The sequence below is a fragment of the Osmerus mordax genome, chromosome 28 (assembly GCF_038355195.1).
Source record: "Osmerus mordax isolate fOsmMor3 chromosome 28, fOsmMor3.pri, whole genome shotgun sequence".
Lineage (NCBI taxonomy): Eukaryota > Metazoa > Chordata > Actinopteri > Osmeriformes > Osmeridae > Osmerus > Osmerus mordax.
The window spans coordinates 5,991,415-6,016,576 of NC_090077.1; the positions used below are offsets into that span (position 1 = coordinate 5,991,415).

The window sequence follows — 25,162 nt, forward strand, 5'->3', positions numbered from 1 at the left end:
AGATTATTTTTGAAAATGGCAACCAATGGACAATGGCCTGTCTCTATGGTGAAGGAGGGCAGGACATACAGTACATACTATGTAGGTATGGAGCTTTTCTAGACCAGAAACACTAATTTTAGGAATTCATTTTCTATTGAAACACATTCACATCTCAGTGATGGACCTGGATGCATATGCTACCGGATCCCAGTGCTCACCTTCAGCCTATACGAGTACTCCACCTTTTCCATTCTTTGAGGCATCTGTCGCCACTTTGATCCTTTTTGTTGAGTCAAAGATTGTTTTTGCCACTCCAGCTCGTGGTGGGCTTTCCATTTAAAATCATTCTCCTTGTTCTGGAACTCATGGATGCAGGATGTCTTTGTTGGTAGGTTAGGGATGAATTTACCCATGAAGTTCACCGTCACCATCATGCATAGTATGCCTGTTTTGTCTGTGGGCCTTGGCATGTCGAGTATGGCGGTGATTTTGTCTTTGTCGGGCTGCACTCCATGTGCAGAGAGCTTGATGCGGAGGAAGATTATTTCTTGAGCTCCAAATTGGCAATTGCTTTTGTTGAGATTCAGTCCATTCCTTTGTATCCACTCCAGCACTGTCATCAGCCTCTCATTCTGTTCTTGGACTGAGGAGCCCCAAACAATTATTTCATCAACACAGGCTCAAACTCCATCCAGCCCATTGATGTTGTGACCATGGCTCTGTGGAATATTTCACATACTTTGTATGTGAACGGTGGTACACCGAAACCCTTGAAGACATCAGAAAAGTTCTGTACTATTAAGTCAACAGTTGGCTGACACACCTACAACTGTGTTGATTCAATATACTCTTTTCACAAGCCCAAAATCCTCACTGGCTTCATCTTCAAGCAATGAATTAAGTACTTGAGCAAAAACAGAGAAGATTGCACACTTTTCTTATTTTCTTTTGTTACTTTCAGCCTGCATGTGTCCAAGCATGTGTTTAATTGTAGTTTTTCAATCCAAGTGTTGTCGTTTTTTTGTTGTTTATTCTTGGCTTTTCTTAAATGTCTTTGATGTCTGACAGTGATCAGGTTTACTTTAGCACCAGTGTCCATTTTCTGTGTGACTAAAGTCCCATTTATCTGTAGTGGTGCTATTCATCCTCTTCAGCAGCATTCATCTGATTCTCTGGCTCTTTTTCATTGCTCACCATGCCAACAAAACATGTAATCCACATCAGTGTCAATCTCTGTGTCCTCCACTATATTTATGGATCTACTCATAGAGAGTGTTGAGACACATGTTGTTTCAAATGTTCAATTGTCTGTTAAATCTCTAACCACAAAGTTCCAAACTGCCATCAACTTCCATGAAACGGGTTTGAACACCATTGGGATGAATTGAAACGGTGATTGCGAGCCAGGTCTTTCAACGTCAGTGGCTGACATCACAAATGCTGAATGGGCACACATTCAGACACTCCACAGATACACTCCAAAATCTTGTGGACACATTTCCCAGAAGAATGGCAGCTGTTATTGCTGCAAATGGGGGAGGCAACTCCATCTTCCATACATGTATGTATACACCAACACACATGATGAGTGGCCTCACAATGAAACTCTGCATTATCCCATCCTGCTGTCCTTCCTGTGTTGGCAGCCAGGAGCAGTGATCGGCCATGTGGACCAGGAACCAAGGCGACAAGGAGCTAAGTGGAATTGCTCACCTCATGCGTGGCCAGGGACATTGGTAGGAGAGCGATCTGTGAAAACCCTTATGAGCACAGAGAGAACCTGAAAACTCCATGCTGAAACGGCCAGGAGATCATTCCGGAATGAAACCCACAACCTTCTTGCTATGAGGCAGCAGTGCAAGGCACTGAGCCACTGGCCACCTAATTAGGGTGATAGAGCAAAATAGAGAATCATTATACTTGTTACAGGACTGTAGCAATATTGGTACAACTACTCTACAGTAAGTGGCTACTGTCATGTCTTTAATTGATTGTAAACTGGGAAAGGTAGAAAGAGACTTTAAATTTGGGATTTAAATTCAGACATCAGAGCTCAGCCTAGAGCAGAAGATAATCAATGTCCTACTTGAGAATATTGGATGTTATTGTATGCTCACTGCTAACCTAACATTCATATCACTAGTGTACTGCTGGAGCATATGAAGTCTCACAACTCACAAGGTGGATGACTTACACAAGGCCATCCCACTTATGGAACAGATCTAATTACCATGTAATTCTTCTGTGTGCTCTACAGGTAATATACCCAGGCACTGGCTAACCACCTACTGTCTAAACACACCAGCACTCATCTCTAAATACATTTGTGTGGCACCCTTTATGTTCACATGAGCCAGATGTAGTCGAGTCTCATAATAATAAAAAAAAGAATTCTGCCAATGTCCCCCAAAAAAGAAAATCTGAGTGTATTATTTATAACCAGAATCAGAATCAGAATGGAATTAGATTAAAATAAACTATACAATAAAATATAAAATAAACAGAGATTATCCTTTCTCCTGAGAAGACCCTGATATTCATTACCCTGCTAGCAAGTCACCATCCTGTGTCCACACAGCCTCCTGAGCTTCCAAGTGGCAGCTGATGTATTGTATCTCAGCAATTAGAGATGTGCTTCCCTCAACATCACAGATGTATCATCGCTAATGCGAAAGCAATAAGACTGCTCTTCAGAAAACAGTCTGTACTGTGTTACTATTTGTGAAGAACAATTACTTTGGCTCTCTGCTTGCAGACTAACATATTAAATGAAGGATCCGGAGAAGCAAATGCAAATGTTAACTGTAACTGTCAAAAGCTTTACAGAATGCCATTAAATTGGGGTATATGGGATTTTGATGAACATCTTGTATTGTAGAAGAGTGTACTCGTAGTCTGTTATTGAATGCAATAAACATAGTGTTGTCAAATTCCTAAACTGATCTAGCCAAACAGCATACAGTTACTGGAGGTTCACTGTTGCCATCCAGTGTTTAAAAAGTGCAACACAATAAAAAAATATTATTGATAAGCAAGATAGGAAAGATAGGGTGCAATCACCTTGTCATTAACCACACATCATCCTTGCTCACATGTATCCACATGTTTATGTGGAGGTTTACCAGTATGGTTACTGTGTCACACACATCTGTAGTTGTTATTTTCTTTCCATTCCTCCAATTTCTCTGGTTGCTTGCCACATTTCCTCTTCCATTTGGCAAGCTGTCATTGTCTTTCCTGCTTTAAACTTCTTTGTACTAAAATGTTGGTGAGTTTGTGGCCTCAAAAAGATAGAAATGTTCAAATGACCACCACAGCTCTAACTGAACTAACGAGTAAGGCTGCCTTGCACATAGTGAGGTGGGTTAAGGTATTATAGACGTAGAGTGTACCTCCTTTTTCTTGTTCCAATCACCCAGCTGTTGTTTGTTGTGTAATCACCCTGCCCTGTATTGGCTCCCTTTGTCCGTCCTTGTGCGTCATCGTGTCTTGTGAGTATCCCTGCTGCATGCACTCACGTTACACAAATAACTCAAGTTTGCCACTATAGTAAATTCAGGGGAATGGCATTTGTTAGCATATATTTACGTGTGGTTAAAACTGTATTTGATGACTTAGACAACGCACCCGTAAAGAGATATCAATGGTACGTGGTTAGGTAATTTTACATTTACATTTAGTAGACGCTCTTATCCAGAGCGACTAACAGTAAGTACAGGGACATTCCCCCGAGGCAAGTAGGGTGAAGTGCCTTGCCCAAGGACACAACGTCAGTTGGCATGACCGGGAATTGAACTGGCAACCTTCGGATTACTAGCCCGATTCCCTCACCGCTCAGCAACCTGACTCTTTAAGTAGAATACTGGATTGTCCTTAGGGTACCATCTGTAGGGAACTTTGTTGTTGTAGTTGTGGATGTTCCTTTGCTCAACCCATCCAGACTGAGACTCAATCCACATTTTTCTGTGTTATATATCTTACCTGTCAAGTAAAAACACACTTTGTTACAGAAGTACTCACTCCAAAGTGGAAAAATAGCACATAGCCCAAACTCAGGGGAATAGTCTTCTTGGCTGCAAAGAACATTACAACTTAAACAAGAACAGTTTCTAAATTACAGGATGCAAGACAAAAGTGCAACACACAAGACTAAAGCACGAACATAGTTCCACCTTTCAGGGGTTCCACCTTGCAGGGTCCAGATGGGTAGATAGTAATGATGATCCCTCAGTGTTTTGTGTCTGTTTCCCTGGGTGTGTTCAGTTCCTCGTCCTGTCTCTCTCTCTCCTGGCTCCCTTCACCCCCTGTTCCTCATTCCAAACAACCTGCTGATGTCCAGCATCAAGACAGATTTATATTCCTTACCCAACATGTCACCAATCAAGTAAGCCTAGAATTTCCAAACTAAATGCACTTTCTTCTCATTTTTGCAATACTTGGACAGTGACCTAAAAATAAATGAAGAATAATAAATATTTTACCAGGATATGGCAATTTAATGTTTATGATGCATAATGAATAATGAAGAGCCAATATAAGTAAGTAAGTAAAGTTTATTTGTATAGCACCTCTCGCAGATAAAAATCACAAAGTGCTTCACAAAAAAATGCAATATAACACTACAAATTAAGAATACAGTAATATTTTAAATAGAAAACATGACAAACAACCATAAAAACCCCTCGACTAACTAAAAGCCTGCTTGAATAGCAAAGTCTTGAGTTTCTTTTTAAAAGCTTCGACAGAAGTTGCACACCGTATAAAGGGAGGAAAGGCATTCCACAACCTAGGGGCCACTGCTCGGAAGGATTGATCCCCTCTAGTTTTAAAATGGGTACTGGGAACCACTAAAAGCTTCGACCTAATGACCTAATGACTTCAGATTACGAGTGGGGGTATGAAGCTGTATCAAATCAGAAATGTAGGGACGAACTTGTCCATGCAGGGCTATATACTACTACTATGCATGCTAATACAAAACGTATTAGCATGCATGGTGAATGGTGAATATCTACATTTATAGAAAGTGTTTTTTTTTTTTTTTATAGTTGTATGTTTCAAAAACACAATATTGGTTTGGGTTCATCCAACCCACGAACATTAAGTGAATAACAAATATGTAAACACCACGCCACCTCTAAAGGTAAGCTTTAAGAATACCAATGCCTTGGATGCTACACAATGCAACAGACATAACAAGCCTTTCAACTATGCAATACTGATTATTGCAGATGTGTCTTGCGTATGTTTTTAATTTAAAATAATTCCCTTGTGTTTTGCGTTGGACGAGGGAGGCTAAGAAGGTCCTCACGTCTGGAATTAATAGCTTTTTCTGCAGAAGAGCCAGAGGTCAGTTCCATCCCCAGAGACTGCTCTTGGCAGAGAACCCAATGTTCTTAACCAAGGACACACACGTATACACACACACATAAACATAACATTATCTTCACATTTCCTTAGAAGAAAAAAAAGAACTCTTCCCGTAAGTATCCAACCCCTTGGCAAGAACTGGAATAATAATTTTGCAAAGCTTGAACTGTTTGCCATGTGCAGAATCAGAGAATGATCCACACTCTCACCATGAAGGTAGGATGTTTAACATTTTAAATATAACTGATTCAAATGTATATATGTGTATTATATAAGGGATGGAATGTATCATATTATAATGTTAACATACAAGCTTTTTACTGACAAAGATCAATAAAGCTAACTTGTTTTGCTGGGAATCTCTTTATGACTAAAACTTTCTTTCTCTTCCCTCCTTGCTTTTTCTTCTCAGACTAGTGTGACAATCAGTCTAGCCTGTCTCTGGCTCTTGTCTCTATTGGTCTCTCCGAGCGAAGCTAATTGTGTATCTCTTCCTATACCATGGTAAGAGAAACAGAAACATTATTTTTAGTTATATTTGTACTCCATTTTGTATGTACGTCATTTTATTGTGAGTTGTTGTTGTGAAAGTGACCCTTTAGTTCTTTGAATCATTACCATTAAATCAGGAATTTCAGAGTTGACACATTGACGTGAGGATTAGGGGAACTTTAGCAAGGATATGTCTCGATGGAGAACATGATTTTCATTTTTTTTCAGTATGTGCAAGACTAAAACTTTGCTTTTGCTGAATTTACTGTCTCAGCTTTGTATAGTAGACTTTGTTAGGATGCAATTGAGCCTTAGCCTAGTATTGAACTATAGTATGATCAGATGGTCAGATGGCTGAGCGGTTAGAGAATCGGGCTATTAATCAATAGGTTGCCAGTTTGATTCCTGGCAGTGCCACATGACGTTGTGTCCTTGGGCAAGGCACTTCACCCTACTTGACTTGGGGGGAATGTCCCTGTACTTACTGTAAGTCGCTCTGGATAAGAGCGTCTGCTAAATGTAAATGTGATGTTGAAATCCTCATACTTTTTTTTCAGGTTGTTCCAAACTACTAATTTCTGTTTTGGTGTGTCACATGTTGCTCCGGTGCATTGTACATGGGGGTCTTGGGGGGAGTGGTCCGTGTGTGATGGTTGCTCCAAATCACAGGTAAGAAGTGAAGCCCAGATCTTAAGATTGTCCTATTCTCCAAGCACTAATTACCACAACATATCACCTGGTACATACACATGCTTTAAATTATAATTATACTCAAGATACAGTAGCAACAATATGGTGCACAGGATGTTGTTATGTCATGCAACTGGCATTGCTGGTTCGTAAATAGTTTTAAAGTTGTTCAAACTCAATCTAAATGATGTCGAAATAGACCAAATCCACCACCTTCCCATAATTTTGACGATCGTTGAAGACATTGTAAACATCATTTCTTTGTAACATACCACACACATTTTTGCATAGATGAAACCCCATTTGCACAGTCCTTAACATTCAGCACGTAGTAACAATATACACAACAAATCAACCAATCATATTTATTCCACTGATTACAATGAAATCATTCCATGGAGTGAACTGTTGTCATGGTCTACACTTTCAAAAATAAATTACCTTTTTCTATAGCTAGTCTGCAGAAGTTAAGGTATTTTATTTTGACAGTGGCTACAACCCTGTACATTTTGCATAAAATTACATTGCTATGGGCCTTTCTATTGACTGCAGACATGTGAGCATTTTTGTCTAAAATATGGATAAGTATCCACAGGACATCAGTTATAATATTTACGATCTGCTGCCTGTTCTGCATAGATGTGCTATTACTGGTTGTGAACTGAAAATATATTAGCCTACTTATAGGAAATAAAATAATAATATTAAAAAAATGGTACAATAGAAACTGTAACTATATTTGCAGATTGAATGTAGGGTGTTTCAATTTTCAGTCTCGGGTCCGTCCTATGGGGATTTATGCCCAGTTTGGGGGAAACCCATGTGGTGGAGGGCCCACTGAGAGAAGGGAATGTTCGACAACACAAGGCTGCCCCCTGCAGGATGGATGTGGGGACAGGTTTAGATGTCGTTCAGGTAAGCAATCTATTCAAAAGCCAATGACAAGTCCAGTCCATGCCATCATCACATTGACATTGACTCACATATTTATGTGTGTTTGTGTGGTGTGTCCTTAGGGCAGTGTATTAGTATGTCTCTAAAGTGTAATGGAGACCAGGACTGTGAAGAAGATAACCAGGATGAACTGAGTCAAACGTGTCCAAGCCAAGTATTTAGTGTATGTGACATTGATCAACCTCCACCCAATATAGAACTCTTAGGACTGGGGTAAGATGACTTTTCATTAATTCTCTTGCTGAAACAAGAATACACACACAATTCATAATGCAGTCCTTTGCTATTTCTTGACAGTTTTGATATTGTAACGGGTAAGACTAGAGGCAGTGTGATAAATACCAAGAGCTTTGGGGGCCAATGCAGGACCATCTTCTCTGGTGACAACAGGAGACGCTATAGGTTGCCCCAGAGCATCATCAAGTACAATACTGAGGTCAGGCAATAGCCCAGCACAGTTTTTCTTCTACTCCAATCCAGATTTTACATTTACATTGTCATCTTTAGCAGATGCTCTTATTTTCCAAGCAAAGTCATGGATCTAATTTTAAGGATCTCATCTGCTTATACATTTTCCTAATACTAGTTGCTAATTCCTAATCCTAGTTGCTAGTTCCTAATCCTACCACTTTGCTACAAACTCACAATCTCCATAAACCAAAACATGTGTGCACTGACTGTGTTGCACATACTGTATCAAGTCAAAGTTTGCAATTATATCAGTGATGAGAGCCTGGCCATATCCATGTAGCCATATCTTTAACGCTGTCTAGTCTTGTCAATAGTTTTCCAGCTCAGTTTACCTCTTGTTATATATATTATTGTTCTATATTATAATTATGATTATTTACAATACCTCTAAGATCTCAAAATTAATTTCACTTATTTTTGTATACATTTTGTATATTGCCTACTTCCTGTGACTTCCAGGTCACTGTTCGAAATGAATTCAGTGATGAGTTATTTGAAAGCACGTGGTCATACCTCAAGGAAATTGAAAAAAGAGAGAAAACCACAGGAACCACAACAGGACACTATAACTATAACTACAAACTGGAAGAAACAAAATATGAGGTGAGTTGCAGTCTACAGTCCACAGTATTCAATCTGCACTTACATCATAGCATTTGTCTCAAGTTTAGTACTTGTGATAAAAAACCGATGGATAAAACTAGTCATACTGAGGAATTGTTGTTTTTGTAGCTGTGATGAACCGGAGGGGTGTTCCATCAACGTCGATTAAGGAAAAGCGAGACTTTTTTCGCCAAGTCAGATGGCTTAGCGGTTAGGGAGTCGGGCTAGTAATCAGAAGGTTGCCGGTTCGATTCTCGGCCATGCGAATGACGTTGTGTCCTTGGGCAAGGCACTTCACCCTACTTGCCTCGGGGTGAATGCCGCTGTACTTATGTATGTCGCTCTGGATAAGAGCGTCTGCTAAATGACTAAATGTAAGTCTCGCTTATTTCAGCGAGAGTTCCGTTCCATTAAGGTGGATTATTCTAGGTCTAGCTACGTAATCAAGGTAATTTACTACTTCGGAACTAGCCTGGGGTGCGTTTCCCGAAAGCATCGTAAGCCTAAATTGATTGATCTGTCACATCAGAATTTTGATTTGGGTCACGAAAGTCTTGAAATTTTAGTGAGAATGTCGACCGGTAGACCGCATTGTCGAAGCGGCAGCCAGTCTCTTGTCTTGGTCGCGTCATGTCATGTCACAAAGTTCATAATTTTACAGTTCGGTCAATTCTACATCAAAAGTTTTACACCAAAAGAGTCAAGCAGGGCATCATTCAAGAGATATGGGAATTCGATTTTTAGCCAGCTGGTTCGATTATTTTTGTGATTTGTGTAAAACAAGTCTGAGTGAGACTGCGTCACTCAGATTCTCTCAGATACTCTCACGGCGTTATCCCTATCCAGCCGGACCATTCAAATATGGGTCGAAAAAGACCCATAAGACCCGCCTTAATATCTTTGCCGTCCAATCACTGATTTTATTTCTGAAAACTGCCAGATACTCATGACAAGTTAAGCTCAAAGTAAATATCATTGGTTAAGGGGTTACTGGGAGGGGAAAATAAATGTATCGTCTGCAACGGCAGCCATTGTTTTTCGAGGCGGAGCCAGAGCGGAGACCATGGGAGATTGCCTACAGTGTTAGATTTACAGCTTCGAATTGAAATCTGAGACGATATTCTGAGTAAAGACAAGTTTATTAATATGTGTTGTCAATATTGTCAATTAAAAGTCTAAACTTTTTACTTACGAAGAATTTGTTTGTGGGAGTGATGCGAGTTTTTTCCAGAAAAAAACTCGCGTTCTGCCGTGTCCGGCAGGACAGGCAGTAATGACGTTAGTAGCACTGTTTAGCCTCGATTTGAGCAGATTTCTAAAAAACTTAGAAAAACAACATTAACTAGCTAGATTATATACACTGTAAGATAAATGTACATGCCTTGTTTGGCCAATTCGGTCGATTGTGGAAGAAACTCCAACGTTTTTTAGTTATCGAGAGGAGTATCCAGCCATAGCGCTAGCTACTTTTGGGGCAGAGAAATGTAGGTTTCCCACATGTTTCCACGTGTTTCCATGTAGTCACTAGAATGGTCATAACTTTTAATCAAAATATGATATTTCTAATCTGTCTTCTGTTCCACATTGCCCACAGATGTGTGGATATTCCACCTGCTCCAAGTTTTCCTCCATCTTGTAATTAAAGTGGTTAAAAATGAAGTTGTCTGATGAGGTATGGTGGATGGAGAAGTTTTTGTAAAAAATGGCTGCCTGAAATCACCTTGATAAAATATGATTTGCCTTAAGTAATCATATATTTATTCACATCATAAAAATCCCCTAGTTCTGTTCTTCAATATGGTGTCAACAGTTAAGGTGTATGATTTAATATGAAAATTCTTAAAATTTGCATATAAATATGAATATCATATTTCAACAGCATATGGAATGTTTGGAATGTTGGCTTAGGCAGCAAAAACTGTTTTGACGTTAGCCTCAGAGTCAGACTCGGGTCGCTCACTGGCACAATATTTCACTACACCAAAAAAGTCAGGGAGGACTGCCTTATGTAGATACGAGCCTGCTGAAGATAGCCAGCATCTCGGATTTATTTAACCGAGCCTGTTTCATTCGTCATTTGCCTGAGAAAGCGACCTCCGTTAGCCAGGCTAGTTTTGCCCGATCACTTGGTCAGGTATCGGGGTCAAGTGACTTTTGTGCATGGACAAGTGAAATGTACTTGTCCAAAGGACAAGTGCCTCAAAAAGTTTATTTAAAGTGTATTTAAAGCCCTGCAATCCAGTGGCCAGAGATATATGATGACCTGATCTACACTCGTATTATACCCGGGAGAAATTCGTCTTTTGCAACCGACATGCGCAGTTCAGGCTTCTTGACAGTCGTGTGACGTAGGGTGCAAATTGGTCTATAAATCGAGCTAAACTAACATGTGTTGCAATAATCTCAAACAGGCAGAAACACAATGTCAAAAGAAAGATCAAACAGAGTAGCCTAAATTCGCGCGCGCAAAGCACTTTGTTCGGAAACATAAGTGCAGACTTTTTGAAGTGCAGACATGAATGAATTTAAGTGTTAACTTCATCTCCAAAAAATGTATTAATTTAAATAAAAAAGTTAATAAACAATGTCACTTTAACTGTTTTCAAAAGCTGTTGGTTAATTGACTAAACAGGGCGTCTAGCCTATCCGTTCTTTGACAACCCTGTGGATGAAGGTGCTCAGATTATACAAAGAGCGTTTATCCCACCAGCCCCAAGGGTCTTCGGAGACAGAAGTAATAACATTCTTGAACAGGGTTGGTGACTTAAAAAGGTTTAGCAAAGGCAACTATGCCAGGAAATATGAAAGGTATAACTTGCTCTAAAGCAGTACCTGAATATTATCATCAGTTTTCCAGGTCATGTTAAAACACAAAGAATCAAGGCGACTTTTTATTCAATTATATAAAGCATTTTTATTGTTTAAAGTAGCCTATATGTTGACAAGCCTCTATATTACTTCATCCTCTCCTTCTGTCTTCCCCAATGTTAGATGCAATATACTGTCCTCATGGGTGTATCCAGGCCCACTGTAAGACTCAGGGGGTGACTGCCTGGTGCCCCCAGGGTTGAAAAAGCGTTTCTAAAATGCTCTCTAGAGTGGAAAAAAGTGCCCTACTGTCTGCCATTCACATTGTGAAATATGCTTGAGTGCCCAGGGTGCCCATTAACGCAATAAATGATAGTGTGCCCTCTATACATTTCAAAACGTGTCTTAATGAGTTCCTTTATAGTAGAGAAATGTGATGCAACACCCTATAAGGTGCCCTTACAATGGTCTATATTTGATTACTCCCGTGCCCTTAATTCCAATAGAAAAGGGTGCTGTTATGAAGTGCCCTTTATGCTGCCCCTACATGACAGTGTCCCAAATGGTGCCCTTTCCAAAGAAGACGATTAGATGCTGTGCCCAACAGTCTCCCCTACAATGTTCCCACTAGGTCATGCTTTCCCAAAGTGAGGCTGTGACAACACTTGGGGTGTCGTCCCATTCCCATTGTTACACTGGTGAGAGCCCATGTCGTGCAGTAGCAGCCCTTTAATTTTTCTGCCCCTGCCCTTCAAACAGCCACAGTTTGCCGCTGTCCAAGCCCCCTCTGGATCTGTGGAGGCAGACTATGTTAATTGGAAATCTGGAAATATGGGGCAGCTGTCCATACACTTTCAGCCAGAATAGTAATAATTGGATTTGGATGAAATATGCATGTGTTATATAATGATTATATATTCTTAGTCATGCTGAGCAATTTTAAATGACTGTTCTGCCAAGCAAAGTGCTACACAGTTTGGTTCACCTTCTGATCTGAAAGTTTGTGCTGGATCTGTGCAATAATACTTATTTCAGTGAATCCACATTTTAGGTTAGGTTATCTTTCCCTTTTATCTTAAAGCTCAGCATTTATCATTCATCAGTTAATAAATGTGTGTGAAAAAGAAGTAGGCTAATTTATTAATTTTGTTCAAGATGTGAAGACAAAAACATTATTAGCCCACATCAAGTGCAATTAACCATGGCCTTCTTAAGTGTTTTTAATTTTATCCTACAATTTTCAATTGCTGCCACGTTTTTTTTGGGGATATTATTCTCAATCTCCTGTTGAGAATATTGGCCATAGGCTACTTCAGAACGGTTTCAGACAGCTCATCAAATTACGCTAATTATCAGTAGGCCTAACTACATATAGTTATGTTAAGTAGATTTGGTAGGCCTACAATTTACTAATTTTAACGGTCGTAAAACTGCTGGTTTACGCTGTGCTTTTTGCGACACAACTCCTCTTTTCGACAATTGCCTGATCTGGGCTGCACAGTCTATGGAGGTCTGGCTTGAATTAGCGTTGCCTGTTAGTTGAACGAAACGTTAGTGGAACGGCTTGAGGTTTAAGTCCAAATTGACGTTTACCCAAGTGAGACTTTGATGGAACACCCCCCAGGCTGCCCGGGGAGTGCCAGGTGAACCCAAGTGCAAGCCGTAGATAGCAAATAATGGAATTAGGTAGCCATTGATGTCTGTGGTACACAGGGGCAGAGGCGATGTAGCCACTGGCAATGAGTCTGTGGGAAACCAGGGTAGATGAACTGTGCAGGTAATGATATATGGGTAACAGGTGTGTGTGGTTGGGAGGTGAACTGGAAGATGTGGACCGGAGTATTGGGGTATGTGACCTAGAACACAGACTGGACAGACATACATAAAACAAGGACTGGACGAGACAGAAACATAACAGTAGCAGGGTTTTAAGAATATGAGATACTTAAATAATGAAGTACAGGGCATAACCTTGATTACCTTATAGCAAATCAAGGAAACATTTAATTTAAAAGTTAGTATTCTGAAAAAATGTATAATGCTATGCAGACAAGAGAACATTAGTTCAGTCAAGACACACATGATTGATTTAACCATTTATTCATATACATGAGAATAGGTTTAACTTTGGCGGAATGGATGTACATGGGGAAGCGCTCGCTGCAGCATGCATGACATGAGGCAGGGAGCAATGAGTTAAATCCCCCAACATGGGGGAGAAGGGGATGGTGGTGGGTGGCAGAAGCGCAGAACACTAAGGTAATCGAGGATGCGTGTGCGTGCATGTGCACAACTTTATAGTTCCGCCTATCGAGCTAAGCCTATGGGCTAAGAACACGGCGATGGGTGATATGACGCACGATGCCCAAGTGCCATGCCCGAACTAGCTTCGCCCATACTATAGTTATGGTATAAAAATGGTAAATGGACTGCATTTATATAGCATTTTTCCACTTTAGCGGCACTGAAAAAGCTTTACATTTTACGCCTCTCATTCACCCATTCACACACACTCACACACTGACGGAGGTGGAGCTGCCATGCAAGGTGCTAGCTTGGCCATCAGGAGCAACTTGGGCTTCAGTGTCGACACTGACACATGGCCATTATGTTTGATTAGGGTTGATAAATGTTCAGCCTGTTTTGGTGTCTGAGGGCTCATTTGAAGATCTTGTCAATGGGTGAATATCCAAAGTGGGATTGTGAGACTGAGTCTGTGTGAGTTTAGTAAAAGTTACCAATAAGAATTGCGTTTTGGAATTGATAAACAGTCACAATGAAGCTTGCAATCATCTATCCTTCCTGTTGTTTGGAAAACTCAGGTTAACAGCATGTCTTGTTGAGATAATTTGTAATGCAAACGTCATGGCATAGATGGACCCAAAGATGGATCGTCATCTTAGATTTTTAATAGACTTCCGAGTACAGGAAGGTGTCCTGTGGTTGAGGTCAGAAGGTGATTGATCAAAGAGGTGTTGAGTCATCCCATCTACCCCTCTGTTTTGCATTATGTGTAATATAAAGTGTTCAATCTGCTAAACAAATTGATAAGATACTGCCTTGAACCATTAAGATATATTTGTAACAGACTTTTAAAGAACACTTTTCGGGTACAAATTAGATAATTAAATTTTTCTTTCAACCACTTTAGTTCAACCCGGAACCAGGAAATAACTTATATTTCTTTACTGCAGAAAAACATGCTGATGACAATCGACAATGAAATAGAGATGGCTCAGTACCAGAGTAATGCCCCGCGCTATCTCACTCTCTCAGAGGAGTTCTGGAAAGCTCTGACTCGGCTGCCCAATGTGTATGACTATGCCAGCTACAGCAAGGTTCTTGAGAGATTTGGAACCCATTACCGAACTAGGGGAACATTGGGGGGTAAATTAAGAATCGTCATCAGCCTCAACGAGAAGACAGTTAAGAAGATTGGTAAGAGTCTGACACCATCATACTATTTACATAAAGTATAGCATACATACATAAAGACAGTATAAACAACTTCAAATCTGGACACGTGCATCTCCCAAAATAGATACGTACAATACACGCACTGTAATACTGTACAATTTCTATGAGAGCTGACCCTGTTGAATGTGTCAACAGAGTCTGTGAAGTGGGACTATAATAAGTGCGTCAAGAAAAAACGTTCCTTTCTATTTATTAAATGGACGACTGAAAAATGCACAAAGGACTCCGATGATAAAGTGCCATTCAACGAAGGTGAGATCATGTAACCTGGACACGTATAACTCTGAAGACTATGAAGACAATGAAAATGTTTATATTGAGGATTTATTGGGATTGTCTTGTTCTCACATCAGAAAAGTGTTGACATGCCGTTCAAGTAGGGAATATTCACAGCTGGTTTATTTATTAACTAAAAATCAACATTTGGTCATTTGAACAGACCTTTCTGAGAGTGACGCTGTACAAAATGTAATTCTGACTGGAGGATATACCGAGCATGTTGAAGGCCTGAAACACATAGACCTAAGAAAGCCAACAGAGAATGGGAGAATCTACAAGAACTGGGCCGACTCACTCAAGAGCTTTCCAGGGGTGTTTAAAGAAAAGGTAAGAGAGAGTCACGTGGGTCTGTTGTCAGACAGAGACAAACTCAGGATCAAATCAAATATACTGACCTATGCCATGCATAGGTTCATGTTGTGTCTGTGTCACTTACAGTTAGGTCCATAAATATTTGGACATTGACACAATTTTCATCATTTTGGCTCTGTATACCACCACAATGGATTTGAAATGAAACAATCAAAATGTGCTTTAAGTGCAGACTTTCAGCTTTAATTTCAGGGTATTTACATCCAAATCAGGTGAACTGTGTAGGAATTACAACACATTTGATATGTGCCCCCCCCCTTTTTAAGGGACCAAAAGTAATTGGACAATTGGCTGCTCAGCTGTTCCATGGCCAGGTGTATGTTATTCTCTCATAAAGGGAGTTTGTTATTTCATTGACAAGGAGCAGATAAAAGGTCTAGAGTTCATTTCAAGTATGGTATTTGTGTTTGGAATCTGTTGCTGTCAACTCTCAATATGAAGTCCAAAGAGCTGTCACCATCAGTGAAGCAAGCCATCGTTAGGCTGAAAAATCAAAACAAACCTATCAGAGAGATAGCAAAAACATTAGGTGTGGCCAAATCAACTGTTTGGTACATTCTTAAAAAGAACGCACTGGTGAGCTCAGCAACACCAAAAGACCCGGAAGACCACGGAAAACAACTGTGGTGGATGACAGAAGAATTCTTTCCCTGGTGAAGAAAAAACCCTTCACAACAGTTGGCTAGATCAAGAACACTCTCCAGGAGGTAGGCGTATCTGTGTCAAAGTCAACAATTAAGAGAAGACTTCACCAGAGTAAATACAGAGGGTTCACCACAAGTAAACCAGTGGTGAGTCTCAAAAACAGGAAGACCAGATTAGAGTTTGCCAAAAAAACATCTAAAAGAGCCTGTACAGTTCTGGAACAACATCCTATGGACAGATGAGACCAAGATCAACTTGTACCAGAATGATGGGAAGAGAAGAGTATGGAGAAGGGAAGGAACTGCTCATGATCCAAAGCATACCACCTCATCAGTGAAGCATGGTGGAGGTAGTGTTATGGCGTGGGCATGTATGGCTGCCAATGGAACTGGTTCCCTTGTATTTATCAATGATGTGACTGCTGAGAAAAGCAGTAGGATGAATTCTGAAGTGTTTTGGGCAATATTATGTGCTCAGATTCAGCCAAATGCTTCAGAACTCATAGGACGGCGCTTCACAGTGCAGATGGACAATGACCCGAAGCATACTGCGAAAGCAACCAAAGAGTTTTTTAAGGCAAAGAAGTGGAATGTTCTGCAATGGCCAAGTCAATCACCTGACCTAAATCCAATTGAGCATGCATTTCACTTGCTAAAGACAAAACTGAAGGGAAAATGCCCCAAGAACAAGCAGGAACTGAAGACAGTTGCAGTAGAGGCCTGGCAGAGCATCACCAGGGACGAAACCCAGCGTCTGGTGATGTCTATGGGTTCCAGACTTCAGGCTGTCATTGACTGCAAAGGATTTGCAACCAAGTATTAAAAGTGACAATTAGATTTATGATTGTTAGTTTGTCCAATTATTTTTGGTCCCTTAAAAAGGGGGGGGGGGCACCTATAAAATGTGTTGTAATTCCTACACCGTTCACCTGATTTGGATGTAAATACCCTGAAATTAAAGCTGAAAGTCTGCACTTAAAGCACATCTTGATTGTTTCATATCAAATTCATTGTGGTGGTATACAGAGCCAAAATGATGAAAATTGTGTCAATGTCCAAATATTTATGGACCTAACTGTATATATCACAGTCGTGCCACAAGATGGCACTGTTCATTATTTTATGTTGTGTTATATCACATCGTTTTGTGTGTTCATACATCTTGTTGGGTAGTCATAACGTCCTGTGGCGTGGTGTTGTGTCTTAGCTGGCCCCCATCTCTGAGTTGGTGAAGGAGGTCCAGTGTGCGGGGCTAAAGAGGATCTACCTGAGGCAGGCCATAGAACAGTACCTCGCAGAGAGACACACCTGCCGCTGTAGACCTTGCCAGAACAATGGTGTCGCTTTAAGGGAAAAAGACATCTGTAAATGCCTCTGTAAGCCTGGCACCAAAGGTGATGCTTGTGAAACTGGAACAGATGTGGAGGAACAGGCAGGTAGGTCAGACTGTGGTGCAGTGGTATGGTGTAGTACACAGTGGTGCTGTGTGGTATGGTGTCCAGTGATAAGGTGTGCAGACTGAGAGTGAGTTGTATGTGTGTGAGGCTCAGGTTTTGATTATACTGTAAAAGCTATGATAAAAACTGAATGGTACTGATTAGGGTGACTTGGAGTTCAATAAAAAAACAAAAAGGTACAGGAACTATTGAGATTAGAAAAACTAAGCACAAACACCACAACAAATACACTTCACTGGATTTAAGGTACATGTTGACATAAACATTGTTCAACCTGGACTGTCCACCAAGGAGCTTTACATTTGCTTCTCTAAAGAAGTCTCCTGCCGAGACAAACCAAAATGATTAGTGCTTTCAAAAGTAGGAAGAGCCATGAACATCATTTTCGAGATAAGCATCCAAAATGTTGTTTTTTTTTAACCCTACTGCTGCTCTTAGTCCCCCCAATCCTCTTTGGTTTCTATCTTGGCTGAGTTAAATGAAAATATGTACTCCTACAATCATGCTTGGAGTTTGCTGTCTGGCATGACCATTACATAATCTGTACAGACATATGCAGAAACACACTCATACAGCACATCTCACACTTTCACAATTCCACACTGCTTCTCTTTCTCCTTCACTGTCCATCTCTCTTTACTCTCCACTCCATCATTATCTCCATCACTACATCCTTCCTTCTCTCTCCCAGGTGTGATCCATGGAAGGTGGTCCTGCTGGTCTGACTGGACTTCCTGTTTTGGAGGTGTGATGAGGAGAACTCGACAGTGCAATAGCCCTGCCCCTCAAAATGGCGGTCAGCATTGTATTGGCGAGACTGCAGAGAGAGAACCCTGTGATGATGATCTGGAGGACATCAAGTAAGGACCTTCTAAGTCTCTGCTGATGCATGAGTTTTCAGTAGGTACCCTGGTAAATGACCTCTACCTTGTCGGTTTGTGTCTCTTTCTTTCTCGCTATAGGAACATGGAACCTCAGTGCTTTGACTCTTCTCTGCCAGCAAAGGAGGCTTGCACATCTCCTCCTCCTTTATACAATGGCTTTGTCCTGGTGAGGAGCACTTGTTTTTGGAGCTCTGCCTCAAACACGTCATACACAATTTATTCAACTTTAACTCAATGGGAGAAAACAAATGTTCAGCCTTAGATATTGGTGGAGCATACTGGACAAAACATAACACTTCCGAATAATAAGTAAACAGGTTTAGTCTCTAAATAAACAGAAGATAATCAGTGTAGACAATGTATAATTGACATGCTTTCATTGACAATTCTGGCTATTTTTGAGGTACCCTTTATTCTATGTCCTGTACTACATAGTATGTCATATTATTCTACGGCCTTGATTTTGAACTGTTATTTTGTGTTTTGCTAAGCTATTTGGCACAGTACCATTCATGAACATCTCTCCCATCTGTTCACTTGCCATCTCTGTGGATATGTTTGAGTTAGTTTCCCTGTATTTTCCTCTTTCTCAGAACCCCAGAGATGTGCATTTGATAGGCACTACAGTTGAGTACACCTGCATTGATGGTCACTATCTGGTTGGTGAAAAGACTGCTGAGTGCAAAAGTGATAAAACGTGGACGACACCTGACAAACATTGCAAGAGTAAGACAGTGTTAAAATGACTCAATGTGCTTTGTAATTGGGATTCCTAGGTCAAGTGGAAACCTACTGTTATTTGGATTGCTCCTTCAGGAGAAAACCTATTGTCATTGGTGGTATTATTTGGTGTGCCTGCCTTCGGCAAGAAAACAACCTTAGTTCTCTCTCATATATATTTACATTTACATTTACATTTAGTCATTTAGCAGACGCTCTTATCCAGAGCGACTTACAGTAAGTACAGGGACATTCTCCCCGAGGCAAGTAGGGTGAAGTGCCTTGCCCAAGGACACAACGTCATCTGGCACGGCCAGGAATCGAACTGGCAACCTTCTGATTACAAGCCCGCTTCCCTAACCGCTCAGCCACCTGACTCCCATATTTATTCTTTATTATTCTTTATTTTCCCACCCCTAAGGATCCCTCAATATTTGGGCTACATAGACAACGTTGGTGTCAAAAGGTTCGTTTTGATAGGGATTGCGTTGTTATTTCAGACAAACAACTTAGTTTCACACAGTTGAGCTGGCAAACAAAAGCATAATTACAGCAGTCTGAAACAGGTGTAGGCTGAAGCTCATGCTTATAATGCCTACCCTTTATGAAAACATCTCATATCTTAATAAAATAAATAGAAATAATTATTGTCTTACATCATTATTATATTGACAATCAGATCTGAACAGAATACAAAAAGATGAATATGTCTTATGCAATAGAGTTGCACAGTTCAAATACAACAAAAACATTGATGAACATTGTTCATCTATCAATCTTTAAATTGTTTCATATACAATAATAAATAGTTTCTTTAACTTACTAAAGGTCCCACATATTTTTTGTTCCGCATGACAGCTGTTCCATAAATTTACAGAAATACAATGGTATTTAGCATTGGTCTTCACTTGGCTCTTTTTGAATATACAAGATCCCCTTAAGTCATGTTGGCATTCTCTTTCCGTGAACACCCCTTGAATACTTTCTGGCAACTGATGTTTTTTTACTTTGTACATTATTTGTAATGTTTTTAGTTCTAATTCTTAAAATTTTAGAGCCTTTAATTCAATAAAAAGGGAGTTTGTTGGCTCCCTATAGGTGGTTTTCGTTACTATTCGCATGGCTCTCTTTTGAAGCATAACAATTGGATTGGTGTTTGTTTTATATGTATTTCCCCATACTTCCACACAATAAGTAATGTATGGTAGCACAAGGGAACAATACAAAGTATATAATGACTTTTCATTTAAGAAATCTTTAACCTTATATAATATTGCAGTTGATTTGGAAATCCTGTTCTTAGTATAAGATATATGGGGCTTCCAATTTAAGTTATTATCTATAATTACTCCAAGAAATGTAATAGCTGACACCCTTTCTACTTAAACTTAATTAATTTACCTATTGTATTCGATGAATGATTGACAAATACAATACATTTCGTTTTACTTATATTTAATGTTAGTTTATTCGAATCAAACCAATCTTTTAGTTTTACCATTTCTTTTTCCATTGTATTCCGATTGTCACCAGAACAAAATAAGTTTGTATCATCCGCAAATAATATGAAATGTAATACTTTGGAAACCTCCCATATATCATTAATGTATAACAGAAAAAACAATGGGCCCAGCACAGAGCCTTGGGGAACCCCACATGTTACCTGCACCAATTGTAACTTGCAATTATCTATTTGGACATATTGTTGCCTTTTCTCTAAGTAATTACTTATCCAAGAGTGAGCTTACCCCTCTTATGCCATAATGTTTCAGTTTTTCTAGTAAGATGTCAAGGTCAACAGTGTCAAATGCTTTTTTAAGATCTAAAAATACCCCAACTGTATATTGTTTATTTTCTATTGCGTTGTATTACTCGGCCTTGTATTGGGATCTACATTCCGTTGCACGGTTTAAGAGGCCACAACGTTTTTGTGGCAAAAAGTGCCTTGTGTGCACCAAGGGACCTCAGTGCTAGCCTAACGTCACAACGTCAGCACACGTCACAACGTCAGCACCAGAGTTGGGTAACTTTACTTTTTAAAGTAACTAATTACAGTTATGTGTCTTGTTAAGTAACTAGTTACTTACTTACTTGCTTAGAGAGTAAGGCGTTAAGTTATTTTTGCGTTACATCAAGAAAAGTATTTTATTTCTAAGACAATTCACCTTGGTCACTCTTATGCCCAGGAGGCACATTTAATGGGTTGACCTCAGCAAAAGCACATATTGTACTGAATATTCAGTATCACTCGCATAGGCCTACAACATGATCAATCCTCATTATACAGCAAGACGGATCAAGGTAATAATCCACCATAATGAAAAGCAATATTTGCATGAAGTTCTTGAATCAAGAAACTCTTTAATCAATACATAATTTTGTAAAATGGAAGGCAGAAGTCTAGTAGTTAGCTAGCTCTACAATTTACCGGGGCTAGGTCTGAATCGAGGAGCAAAACGAAGCTAAGCTATAGCTAGGTATATGGTAGCAAAATGGTGTTCACTTCACTTATGTACTGAACCAGACTATTTTACTTACTGTAATATAATCCTAAACCTAAACCGCTGCAACGATACAGCAACGCATCACACAAGCTTGAGTTCAAATACATTATTTAATGTGACATTACGTAGGCCTACTGTACATGCAAGTCTTAAATAACTATTTAGCTGGTCGGCTCCATGACACTGGGTAAATTGGGCTCGTGAGACAGCTCACCAAAAGAACAAAGGGGAACCCACTTGTCTAGCAGATTAAGACATTTTCGTAGGTACCTAGCGAAAAGTAGCCTCAACTTTCCTAGACTTTTAGCTACATGAGGGCTCGCGACCAAAAGAAAATTTAGTAACACGTTACTTGTTTGAACAAGGAACTAGTAATTGATTCATTCAGTTAAATAACTGACGCGTTAAGTTGCTCGTTACCTAACAAAAGTAGTCTGACCACCCAACACTGGTCAGCACACGTTAGCAACAACGCAGTTCTAGTAAGACAGACAGCAATATCAGCGAGCCCTCAGCATTAGAACCGTAGCTAAAAGTCTAGGAAAGTTAAGGCTACTTTTCACTAGGTACCTACGAACATGTCTGTTAGACAAGTGGGTTCCCCTTCGTTCTTTTGGTGAGCAGTTTCTCAAGCCCTACTTACCTGGCGTCATGGAGCCGACCAGCTAAATAGTTATTTAGCACTAGCGTTGCTACCTGCATATACCTAGCTCTACAGCTGTTTTGCTCTTATATTCAGACCTAGCCCCGGTAAATTGTAGAGCTAGCTACCTAGTTGAAGGGCGTACAAAAATACAGGGTGTTGATATTCACAGCCTAGAAACATACCCATCTGCAACCGACGCAAGAACACCCCCACAATTTCCCCAAAAATGGCCGCCACAATTCACAATGGCCGCCACAATGGCTGCCACAATTTCCCCAGAAATTATAACCTTTCTAGTTTAATCTTCTTCTCCCCTTAAATTGAACAATAACTCAAGTTTTCCTTTGTAAAACATTTTCTAATTTGGCACATTAAAACTACAGGCCACTAGTAACTCCCACACCACAAATGGCCCACATTTGCCCATAGGTGGCGCTACAGGCTACAACACAATTCAAAGTGATGGTATTTCCATCCCATTTGTCCAAAATATCTGAAACTTGGCACACATGCCTCATTTCTCATGAAGAACAAAAAGCCTCAAGAACACAGAATGGCCGCCACTTTCTATTTCTGTACAGTGAAAATTGGCCAAAACGACAAATCCAATATGGTAGTTGTATCTGTATATTGGTAAATTGACAACTATTGCTTATATTCCACATGTCCATAAATCAATGACACTTCAACCTATGAAATTGATACTTGCCGTATGTGACCGTGTCTGGTGGCGACTTCATATCTACAAAAACAATGACATTAAAGGTAAATTATAAATGAGCTGAGCAGTTAGAGAATCGGGCTAGTAATCAGAAGGCCGCTGGTTTGATTCCCGGCCGTGCAAAAATTACGTTGTGTCCTTGGGCAAGACACTTCACCCTACTTGCCTCGGGGGAATGTCCCTGTACTTACTGTAAGTCGCTCTGGATAAGAATGTCTGCTAAATGACTAAAAATGTAAAAAATGTAAAATCGCCCTTTGATCCAATTCCCTTGAAAGGCTGTATAGATGTTTGAGACACATTTCTATAGCATGTCAATAAAACATTTGTCTGGATACATTTTCAGGATAAATCTGCTATTGCTGCTTGTGGCTACATTCATTTGTTTTCTTCAAACTGTCCATCCTTGGGGATGGGCATAACTCAGTGCTAGACTGTTTGAATCCAGTTCTGCAGATCAAAAGCTTGCAGGTTCCACTCCTGGCCTATATGTTGCTTTGGATAGAACAGTTTGCTAAATGATCATATTGCTCAACCATTCCATCTCTCTCTCCCTCACTTTTTCTCATCTTTGTCCCTCTTTGGCCTTCTTCTGGTTTAATCTGCTGGCTTCTATACTTGTCATTCCCAGGATCAAAGTGTGGTGTTCCTATACTTTCTGATCAAGTCACAGCGTCTGTCTGGAACAACTCCTATGACATAGGACAGAAGATCACACTTTCCTGTCCTCAGGGCAGATTAGTACTTGGAGAAAAAGAGATCATATGTGACTCCAGTCTGAAATGGTCACCAAACCCACAAAACATTGAATGTAGTGAAGGTAAGTTCCTCTGCCTCTGCCAGCACTCTGAGCAGAGCTAACACCAATACACTTGATGATCTGTGTTAATGGTCTCACATATGTGTCCACCCAATATAATGTATACAGTATATTTGTATTATAAACCTGTATCAGTTTGCCAACTTAAATCAACAGCCATATCCAACCATTACTTTTTACAGAGGTTGCAGCACCAGACCCCACCCGCACTGCAGATATTAAGTGCAAATCTTGGGAAAAAACTGTGGACCAAGCATGTGTATGCAGAACTCCCAATGAATGCCCGTATGCTCTCCTACAATATTTTCTCTCATCAATCTTACATTGTTTTCCTAAATGAAATATTTTAAGTATACAGAGTATGATTTTCCTGTTGCTGCGTTGGCCAGGTCATCTTTGGAGGTGTGTGCCACCAATATTAAGAGAGGGCGGACAGACCTAATCAGCGTGTGCAAGATGCATGCTGTTCAATGTATGGGAATGAGCATGAAGTTGGCAGAGGACAACAGCTGCGAGTGGCCAAACCATGAATCAACACCCTGCAATAAGTGCCAGTTGTGGCAGACCTGCAATGGTATAGATGTAATCAATGGCATATCATTTGATATATAAAACAGATATACACCTTCGATTGAACACTTTTGTCATCTCAAACTGTTTTCAACTGCCCTCTTTTGATAGACCAGACCAATGTGTGTCGCTGCAAGGACGAAACTGAATGTGTTGGCCCAGGATTGAGTGTGTGTGCGCGCGTTGGCGACGCCTCTGTCTCCCAGACAATGACAGAGTGTGAGGCGGGACGGCGAAGGTGCAACGGAGAGAAGATAACGCTTGTCAGCATCCTGCCATGTGAAGCCTGAGCATGCCTAAAGGATACGATGTTTTCCCCTCCATTCATCTTACTCTCTCTTGTATTGCTCATATCTTATACCATATCCTTGTTTTGGTGTACTGAATGGTTACATTAAGTATACAAATTTTTTATATTAAAACAACCACTTTGGTTAATTAACCATATATAATGTAAGTCTTTGTTTCTTTTGTTCTCCACGCTTATTTTTTTTTTTTGCCGAGCCAACACACATTAAACAATACTTAAAGTGTAAAGACTAGATAACAACAACCTTGTGGTGAAATACTTCCACAATCTGTTCCTCATTGTGCTGTTTCTTTGGAAGTGGATGTTTCATTCTCCTCTTGGCCATCTCCATACTAACCAGGCTCAGCTCTGCCTGACAACAAGGTCCCTGTTGACTGGAAATATCCTC

General features: G+C 40.1%; 1 protein-coding gene across 1 annotated transcript; it reads left to right on the top strand.

The window, feature by feature from the left end:
• Window positions 1–5,544: 5,544 nt before the first annotated feature.
• c7a (complement component 7a) lies at window positions 5,545–24,916 on the top strand. The gene is made up of 18 exons (XM_067231412.1): window positions 5,545–5,568; window positions 5,765–5,856; window positions 6,402–6,513; window positions 7,308–7,449; window positions 7,551–7,701; window positions 7,786–7,924; window positions 8,419–8,562; window positions 14,565–14,808; window positions 14,983–15,099; window positions 15,287–15,453; window positions 17,350–17,578; window positions 18,291–18,459; window positions 18,562–18,649; window positions 19,077–19,209; window positions 23,706–23,894; window positions 24,077–24,179; window positions 24,284–24,468; window positions 24,576–24,916. The coding sequence occupies exons 1-18, from the start codon at window positions 5,545–5,547 to the stop codon at window positions 24,752–24,754; spliced, it is 2,607 nt and encodes an 868-aa protein (XP_067087513.1). The 3' UTR covers window positions 24,755–24,916.
• Window positions 24,917–25,162: the final 246 nt, after the last annotated feature.

Excerpts from the sequence above, each read along its gene's own strand:
- c7a (XM_067231412.1), top strand. The coding sequence starts at position 5,545 with ATGATCCACACTCTCACCATGAAG. Across the intron at positions 6,514-7,307 it reads ATGGTTGCTCCAAATCACAG|TCTCGGGTCCGTCCTATGGG; the intron begins GTAAGAAGTGAA and ends TTCAATTTTCAG. Across the intron at positions 24,180-24,283 it reads AGAACTCCCAATGAATGCCC|GTCATCTTTGGAGGTGTGTG; the intron begins GTATGCTCTCCT and ends TGCGTTGGCCAG.